This window comes from Calidris pugnax, unplaced genomic scaffold (assembly GCF_001431845.1).
Source record: "Calidris pugnax isolate Ruff unplaced genomic scaffold, ASM143184v1 scaffold4, whole genome shotgun sequence".
In the NCBI taxonomy this organism is placed as follows: domain Eukaryota; kingdom Metazoa; phylum Chordata; class Aves; order Charadriiformes; family Scolopacidae; genus Calidris; species Calidris pugnax.
The window spans coordinates 168,247-178,192 of record NW_015090781.1 but is presented as its reverse complement, the minus strand read 5'-3'; the positions used below and the strand labels follow the sequence as shown (position 1 = coordinate 178,192).

The 9,946-nt window shown below is 37.3% G+C and overlaps 1 protein-coding gene across 2 annotated transcripts in view; it reads right to left on the bottom strand.

The window, feature by feature from the left end:
- Positions 1-553: 553 nt before the first annotated feature.
- The window catches only part of ZNF518A (zinc finger protein 518A), a 10,415-nt gene continuing 1,022 nt past the window's right edge, over positions 554-9,946 (bottom strand). Inside the window, exons 2-3 of one of the 2 annotated variants that reach the window (XM_014959680.1) lie at positions 8,666-8,789; positions 554-6,206 (exon numbers count right to left, since the gene is read on the bottom strand). In XM_014959680.1, the coding sequence (XP_014815166.1) occupies positions 1,475-6,088 (4,614 nt within the window). In that variant the 5' untranslated portion in view covers positions 6,089-6,206; positions 8,666-8,789 and the 3' untranslated portion in view covers positions 554-1,474. The remainder of the gene's footprint in view (positions 6,207-8,665; positions 8,790-9,946) is intronic. The other variant, XM_014959688.1, reaches the window with a different exon arrangement.

Below are 9,946 nucleotides of genomic sequence, written 5' to 3'. Positions count from 1 at the left end.
GCCCCTGTGCCCGCGACCAGCCAGACCCCCAGGCTGAAATGCCCACCTTCTCCAAGCACAGTATGCAATTTTGATGGTTTTTCCATCAATACTTTGGGAAGCTCTGGGAAGGACAAAGCCTCTAAACATAATTACTGTGTATAATAGGGACCTTCCTTTGTATACTGTCAGTCACTGTGGATAAGGTCTTTCACATAAACATTAAGAAACATAAAGCGCACTCTCCATTGTTATCCCTAAAAATTTAAGTAGGAAGCAAGCAGGCTCCTAGGAATATTACCCTACTGGCTGGTAAAATGAAGAAGTAAGTTAAGCCTTGGTTTTGCCAAATGCCTGGTGCCCTAAAAGGCAGTTCAACTGCATAAGCAACAGTAGAAAATATCATTTATTGATCATGGAGACAAATGACATCCACCCAGAATGGAACTGTAATGCAGTTACAGGCCTGAAATAGGGCTTCACACTTCACCATATCCTGGCCTTACTATAGGGTTTCTGGCAGACATAGTATAAAACAAAATAGAAATATTTTCTATAAATGCTCACAGTCATATTGTGTAAACACAAGTCATAGCAAATTTAATAGTGACAGAGTCAATACAGATTAGGAATGTTCACCATTCTTAAACACCATATACATTATGGATATTTATACTGTGTAGTTTTCACTGATTCCATTCTTAGGCCCACCGTATTAACACAATCGTAACATGTTTTATTAATTTATATGAAAAATACTTCACTAAGAAAGTAGACAAACTGCACAGAAATAGTACAAGTGTCATGTGCATAGCAATATCGTTTAAAGCACTCACATATGGCTTTGTTTAAATGAACCTATTGGGGAAATGGCCCTATATGGACCCATGGTTACACAGTTGACATAATGTAAACTGCTTCACATCTTTTAGGCACTTGCTAACAATAGTGTTCGATCCCTGAAAAACAAAATCAAGAGCTAACAAGTGAAAGTAACAAAAACCCCAGGATAACAGCTGTGTGTAGTTGAAAATAAAAATTTAAAATTCATTTTAGTAGTGCATGCACAGAACTGAAAAATAGATAGGGGGATAATTTCTGTGCAAGAAATATACCAAATAACTGAAAAGTATAAAAATATTTACATGTTTAGTTTTTAAATACGTACAGAACAAAAGCCCTGAAGACTCATTCTATAGAATAAAAATATAGGACATGATAGCAGTAACAAAAAATAATATATATTTTTATGGAATTGTATTTGCAGTTAGTTACAAGTTATCTAAACCACAAAGCTCCTTATCTATCTCAAAGCTTGACAGCAACAGAGAATCTGCTCCTCCTTTTAAAATATAAGCACTCTATCATTTTTAATCACTTCAGTTACAATACTGAAATACAAACCAAAATGACTTGTGTATCCTAATTCAATTGATTCTCTTTTTAAAAAACTGCAATGTATGATACTTAAGTTGCATTTTCTTAACTGGTCATTTTACATTAATAAATTCCAATCTCGAGTAGCCTCCATCAGATGCCTCTGTCCGTGTCCTACCCAATTATCCTGATTGTCAAATATTCTACCGCAAAACCAGCAGCTGAACTTAGCTTTCAAGGTATTATCAGAGGTAGTTTTCACAATCTGGTAATTGTTTTTGCTAGTCTTCTTCAGTGTCAATTTTAAGACAAATCTTTCTTTTACAGGGCTAATAGGTTTTATTGTTCTGTGCCTCTTTTGAGAAAGACCACCAGGAGTTATGTCCAAATGACTGCAAAAGGCCGGCTGCAGAAGCGCTTCAATAGTTCTTTTTGACAATGAAACCTTAAGAACATGTCCCTTAAATTTAGCAATGGTTTTCATTACATTTACAACTTCTGGGACATCTGCATCAGGATGGTTAAGCACAACAACTGGCTGATTTCTCCGGGGGCATTTTACAAGCTGTTTAGAGTTAAAAGGAAGTAATTTCAAAGTCCTCACAGTTTCTTTTGATGCCCTTGGTTTGTAAGGGCCACCTGATTCACTATCGACTTTAGCCTTTTCCTTACATTTCCTGTGCAACATTACTTTCTTTCTTGGAGGTTCTGGGCAATTATCCTTAGTTTTCCGTTTGAAATTCTTGTTTCTTTGCACACCCCCATTTTCTGAACTTTTAGACACAGTTCGTTTTGAACGAAGTTTTACTTTTGTGGTTCTGTTTCGGGTGCTCCATGTGGACTTCTGACTCCCCAAGTTATTCCTGCTCTTAGCAGTTATTACTTGTGTACTCTCAGTAGAACCTTTTTGCAACTGTGTCCCTGCAGACTTAGTAGGATAAACAGGTTCTACAGGAGGCACACAACACGCTGGATTAGAGCTTGCTAAAGAGGCATTTGCTGGCGTTAACCTACCTGGTAAGATTAAGGCATCGTTAGAAACAGGATCAGTTTGTTTCTGTGCTAGTGCAGGAGTGCCCAGCGGCAGCGCGGGCACGGCGCTGCACACCGACTGAGCGGCACCAGCCAGCTCATCTGAAGTCTTCACTGTCAGCAAAAGCTTTTGTTGCATGGCTCCAATTTTCTTTGGTTGACAATTCTGATAAGCATTATCCTGAAAAACATTATGTTCACAAACTACAGGCTTGTTTGGTGTCATGCATTTCAGAAAAACTGCCTGCTGTCCATCAGGCAAAAGTGCATAAACACGTTGTTTCTGCCTTATTTCCTGTTGGTTTACTGACTCCAAGGAAGGAAAGACAGCATCCTGATGCTCTGGTAACACCTTCACAGAAGAAATTCCTTTCACAGATGACTCCAATGAGTTTGTAATTAAAAGAGATCCTTTCAATGGTACACTGTTCAGTGAGTCATTTGCTGTACCACATGCTCTATTACAGGAACTTCTTACACTTCTGAAACTCTCATTTTTCCCCTCCACTCTTGAAGCTGGTATGGTTATTTCACCATACTCCCTGGACGCAACCCTCCCTAAAACCTGAGAACTATCACCAGGGATATTTGCAACTGTTCCAATTGCCCCACTGAAAGTCAAAATCATTCCAGGTCCTTTATTTAAAACGAAAGATGTAGGCACACCTTTAGTTGCATGCCCATCCGATGAACTGGTCGATGGGAAAGATTTTCCTGAAACCACCTGCAGTCCGGGCTGGTTAGCAAGGTGCAAAGGAACAAAAAATCCTGATGGAGGGGACTGAACTAAAAGGGGTTTCTTCTGTTCCTGAAGAACTGGCAAAAAGCTGCTAGGATTTTGGGTTGTAGACAGCATTTTATCTTTTACTAACTGCTGTGTTATGATGGCATCTGTGTGTGTTTTCAGCAACGTACCAACACCTGGGGTTTGGGATAATTTATCCATTCCTTGTGAATCAAATGACCTTCTGGGTGTCTGTCTTTCTGTCCCACAATGCATACCTTCATTTGTGCTACATCTTGTGTTCAACTCTTTTTTATATAAATAAAAGTCTACATTAGCAGGAGGCCTCTGAAAACCACATGCAGTTGCCGAGTGTTTTAAATTTGTATAAGCTTTATTCCCTGTCTCATGACCAGAAAGCAGCTTGTCAGAATGAAGTTTTACGCAGTTATTTGACTTGTGGGATTCTTGCTGAGCAGTTGCTTTCACTTTTAACACATCCTGCAGTAACTGGTTTATTTCAGGAGATAAATAATTAGCTGCCTGTTCACTCTGCAATGAGAAAACAGATGTAATTTTAGGCATTAAGACCGAGTTAACACAATCGGATACATTTTCTTGGAATTTCTCAGCTACATTCTCAACACCTTGATGTATGTTAGCGTCCAAATACTGCTGGCCATTACGGTGGTCCTCCATAAAACACTCGCTGTCAGCAATACATTTAGATTGGCTTTTAAAAGACACAGAGTTATTCCTAGTGTTTATGTGTCCATACCTTTTATTAATATTTAATGGAGCTGACGCAACTTTCTCTGGTTTAAAGCCTTTTATCAACTCTGAATATGAAGATGCACATTCACTTCTACTGTTTTGAAAAGAAACTGTTTTGCTAGTGATAAATTCTTTGTATCTGTCATCTGTTGACATCCAAATGCTACACGGATTATCCGAAGTGTTCATTTTGGAATAGTTGTGAAAAGACAACAACCCTTCATTAGAAGAATCCACTGAAGTTGAGTAATAGAGATTATTAGTTCCATTACTATTATTCAGGCCACCATTTTGTATTTTCAGTTCAGAAAAAAAGGGCATTTTCATAGGGTCATAGTGAAGTGTATTTTTAATAGTGGGTGGTAATACCTGAGAATGACTTGGAAGACTATAGCTTCCCCATGAGATATTACTTCTAGTTCCAACTTTTGACAACTCATCACATCGAGGTACAGTTGAGCCCAACTTCATTGGCAAATAATTCAAACTTTTTCCTACAGCTATATTAGAAGGTGCTACAGTTTGAGAAACACTCCTACCATACAATAAGGAGTTACTTTGCTTTTCCACTTTTGTTTTTCCTGAATGAGGAGCAGAACAAGAAAATGGAGGGGAGGTTAATAGGTGAACAGAATTGTTCTTTAAGGTTGACTGATCAGTTACATGTGGTATAGCACCTGAAGACAAGCCATATGGATCAGCAGTCTGCAGCAAAGGAGTTGTAGAAGTATCTTTAATAGGATCGGCTTTCTGACCCAACAAATGTAAGTTTTGCTTACTTGTAGGTAATAATTTTATAACAATATGTTGTTTTCCATCTACCATTTTAAACCCCATAAATTTAGCACTGTAATTTGGTGGAACTGATATTTTGTTGTTTTTGACCATCAACACTGTTGGCCCATGAACAGCATTTTTCAATAATCCCAGGCCATAACTTGTTCCATCTTCTGCTTTACTGTATTGTGCAGTAGCATAGAGCCTTCCACCCGGGAAATTACACTTTTCTGTGTACACAAATTGATCTTTTTCCTCATTTGTTTCCACATCTCTCATACACTGGTTCAGCTCCTCAGATTTTGTTTGAATCTTATTCACACTTCTTAGTACTTGTGCGTTTTCTCCAGTTTTGTCACTTTCGGTGCTTACTTTTTTCCGTCTCCAGAGTGCTTTTTTTGATGCTCCCATTTTATACCTTTTTAACACAAGTTTCAGTGCTGCTGGAGTCTTCACTATTCTTTTTTCACATTTATTCTGTTCCAGTTTTTCTTTTGCATATAAGTGGTCTCTATGCAAAGCTATGAAGTGGTTTAAAAGATAATCTTTCCGTGATGTCCTGTAACTGCAATATTGACAACCAAAAGGTAACATACTAGTATGAACAAGAAGATGTTTCTGGAACTCCTCTTTTGTAAAGCTTACATGATGGCACTTTACACATTTATATGAAATTTCATTATGTCTGTGAATGTGCTGAACAAACGTGCCCACATCCTGGGTAGAAAACCCACATTTTTCACATTGGAAGTGACCATTTAGACAATGCTTTGCTGTGAAGTGTTTTGTCAAATCCAACAAAGTGTACATATGCTCATCATTACAAAGCTCACATTTTACTAAAGTGCTACGATGGGTGCGTCTATGCTGTTTAAATGCCTGAAAGTCATTAGCTGAGAAGCTACACATCTCACAAGGATACAAAGGCAACTCGCCATAGTGTAACAGCTGAAAATGTTTCTGTAGATCATTCGGGCTGTATCTAATATTATCCTTGCACTTTGTACAAGTGAAATTCAGTATCTTTGCTGTAGTTTTCAACCCTTCCTCAAATTGCACTTCTGGTTTATTTTGCAAGTGGCTTCCCTCTGAACAATTGGGATTGCTTCTGTTTATTTTCTCTAGACTTAAGGATTTTCTTGCAGTTTGCTGTTTACACTGAAAGAGTTTTCTAAATCTATCAACTTCATGTTTCGTTAATACTTCATCTGGAATGTTCACCTTGGGTAAATTAATATTCACATTTTTTAGTTTGTAAGAGAGACTGACATCTAAAATTGTTGGTTGAGTCATCATACTTAAAGGAACATCCACCAGTGCTTTTTCCAAAGTAGAAAAACTTGTAGAAAAATTCTTCGCAGCATTGTGTTTTAACAAATTAATTTGCCTTTTTTCAGGAAAAAACTGTTCCTTTTCAGATGGCATGATTTTAGGTTTTCCTTTTCTTTAAGTGAATTCTTGAGACTAGTCTTCGTTCCTGCAGCAAACAAGACTGCAGTGCTGAATTATTCTCAAGGTTCTAGAACTTCCCCATTCTATTCTCCTGAAATCAGAAAACAAACAAAGCAAATACTACATTTAGAACTAATGCAATTAGTACAGACATTAATAAATACATGCCAAACTAGCCAGTCTTGGAAGTTGTTGATTTTTACCATATCCTTTTTTCTCAAATGCTAAGGCAAAAAAATGAGACATTACACTAATTTTGATTGTTTGTTTGTGTTGGGGGGATGTTGTTTGTTGGCTGGTTTGTTGTTGGGGGAGGGGAAATCTTTCAAAAAATATATATATAAATTTTGAAAACTAAGCATGAAAGGACAACATCTACTGAAAGATGAAAACATTGAAATTCCATGCCATCAAATTTTGGTTTTCTCCCACCAGGGCAGTCTGCAAGCATGAAAAATCCCAAGAGCTGCATTAACCCAGCATTTATTGCTTATTCAGGATTCCAAGCGAATATAAACACAGTACCTCCTCTGTGACACAGTACTTCAGCGAGGTTCAGTTAGTGATCTAAAAACAAGTCAAATTCTGCAGGAGTTGATTTTTTATTACTCAGGTCTGTTACTCTATTAGTAGCTAACTGTTGTGCTTAAGAAAGAAAAAACTGACAAAAAGGAGACATTACCCTTACCAACACCAAAAAAACCACCGCACATTTACAAAGAATTTTTCATGTGTCAGTTTAAAGTATCACACAAGTCTGAAACAGTCAACAGATAAAAGTTAACTTTGGTTTTCACCCTATGTTCCTGGGTATAAATTAATCTTCTCAGAACAAGAGCACAACTGACAACATTACTCCTCCATGGATTAAGAGGCTCAAATAGGTATGGTCAGCATCACTGTCTTGCTAGAATTAATGTCAGTGTTTCTGTAACAGGCTGCACTGACAATTTATAGCAGTTCGTCTAGGCTCAAACACCACTCCCACGTATCAACATAAAATCAGCAGAAATTGAATAGCAGTGAAAAAAAATTTGGATTTTGAGAAGTGACACTGAAAAGGAACAAGAACTGTTTCTTCACTAGTATATAATACTTTTTACTAAAAACTTTTTTCCATAGCAGAAGTCATAGTATCATTTTCTTCTTTACTAGCAAAAGTCAGCAAAGTGTTGGCTGAAATCTGATCAGCAGCTCGCTCTCCACTATTCCCCTGCCCACCCTGAAGCAACACAGAACTGGAACTCATTAGATCATCCTATTTATTCACATTGAAACTGAAAGAACGATCACATCTCTCCCTCATTGTGATGAAATGCAAGAGCTGCTTCTAGAGCTTCAGGCCATCGTAAGCATCACCACTAAGGTCTTCCAAATATCTTCACATAGCCCTGGGAGGAGGAAGTATCTAGCATTAAACATGTAAATACCCAACAAAGAAAATGGATACTGAGAAGTTTTCAAGGCCGTGTGCAGGTATCATGTAGCAAGAAAAGCAAAACTATTTTTTTAAGCATATGCTTTACTGCATTTCTTTGGAAAAAGATATTAGCATTCCTGCACAATTCTGGAAGATAATAAGCAAAATAGGCTTTGACATTTTATACAGACTACAACGTCAACTAAATCCAATCAATTTTGTTCTTCTGCTATGAGACCTGCAAGACTTTGACTATATATTTGACATTCCAAAAATGAAAAGAAAAAAAACCTACAATCCACAGACACACACACACACACCCTCCTTGAGAGTCTTCCCAAACTAAAGCACTTTAGGTACAGGATTTTTTATTATTTTCTTTTAAACTCAGTGATGCATTTCCCATCTTCCATCCAAAAGATTAATACATGGGATATTACTCTACTTTGAAGCTTGAGAAGAGAACAACTCATCTACATTACACTCCATTTTCACCAAGAGAGCGCTGTATTGCAATGCTTTCTCTTGTCAACAGCAAATCCTTTATTTGAACAGGAGCAAGCTGAACTCCCATATAAAGAATAAGTAACTAAAAATGACTTGGGCTTGTTTGCTGAAGATCTTTCTTAAGATCTTCAACATGCAACACATGAAGATTACAGGTTGCATGATGCAATACATCATCCTGATGGCAGCTGCCTATCATTCAGGTTATAGTGTTACACTGTCAAATACTGAATCCTGAAACGTGTGCAATTAACACTATAAAAATCAGAAGTGGATGTAGTGTGCCACAGAGAACAAACCTCAGGCTTTTTACATGGGGCCAATGTGGTCCTCAGTTGGGCAACACACCACTGACTGGATAAAACATTTATGTTTGGCAGCGTCTCAGCTAAGTATATTCAATCCTGATTTGATATCTCCTTTAACTAATTAACCACATAAATTACAATTTAACATTGTTATTAGTGCATAGCATGTGACTATCGACAAACACCTGCAGCATGATAAATAAAAATATTTACTTGAAACAACCAACTAGTAAAAAAAAAACCAAAAACCCCACAGAAACAAAATCCTCCCAGGGATCTTTAAATTTACATTACCAATGAAGAAGTCAGACTTACACATTAAGAAAAGACTTGACTTCAAATCTTCAACAGCCTTTTTAACATTTTTCCACATGGATAGAAGAGGTAAATATGTAAGACTCAGAAAAGGCCACATTCAGGAAGAATAGTGAAAAAAGGTCTGGAAACAAAATGAAAGATATTTTAAAAGGTGTAAATACAAGCATAACTGAAAAAGTAAGCTGAAAGCACAAATCTTTTAGATTACATGCATTTTTAATACATTGAAGACAAAAAAAAACTGTAAACACATACTGTCTTCTCTCCCAAAAAGCACCATCAAATATAATACAAATTCTAAATTTATGAGTGGGATTAAAAAAATCCCTAGTAAACTCCTCCTAACAATGCCTATTCTAACCTTAGCTTTGTCACTACTTCTCAGGCATTCTTAACTGGCCAGCGTAAACACACAGCAACTTGAAAACAAGACAGAAAGCAGTAACTGCTACCTCAGTCCATCAATTTTTCACTTGAACTGAAAAGAAACTTAAGTAAAAACTGTAATAAATTCTATAACAAACACCCAATTATAATTTTTCTAGAAACTTTTGCAGAAGCTGGAAGGTGTTACAGTCACAGTATTTGAAACAAATAGGCAGACGGAATGAATACAAACCCTGAAAAGACATAAACACGCACCAAAGTTAACCCTCATGAAATGAAAAAACACAAAACATTCAGCACAAGCCCAGCGTTGCTCTAAACCTCAATATTCTTCCCTCCAAAATGCTGCAATATGTCAGTATATTGCTTTAAAAAAGTACACAAGGAGAAAAAAAAAAATGTTTTAGCTTTTACTCCTATCTGTCATTTCTCCCTACATTAAAGTGTAACACTGCTATATTAGGGACCTTTTACAGTTTTTCAATTTAAAACAAAACAAAACAAAAAATTCAAACCGCATTTCCATGCGGGTAGTATTTTAAAGATTTCTGTAAAAGTTGTATACGCTCATTTAAATTTTACTGGACAAACTGGCTATGCTGAAGTATTTTCCAGGCTCGGTCACATGCTACACGTGTGTGAGCACTCAGAGTGGTGCCTGCAGCTCTGAGAGCCCTGGGCACAGAACCACAACCTCAGGAACCCACGGAGCCCGGTGCTCAGACAGAGCCTGACACCGAAAAACGCTGCTTTTGTAAAATTAAATACAAAAGAAACAGAAGTTACTAAATCGCTCTCAAAGCTAACAGACACCCCACAGCAAACTTGCACTTTAGGAAAGCAGCGGCTCCAAGCCCCGGTGACACGCAGCCACACAACGCACCTGCACCC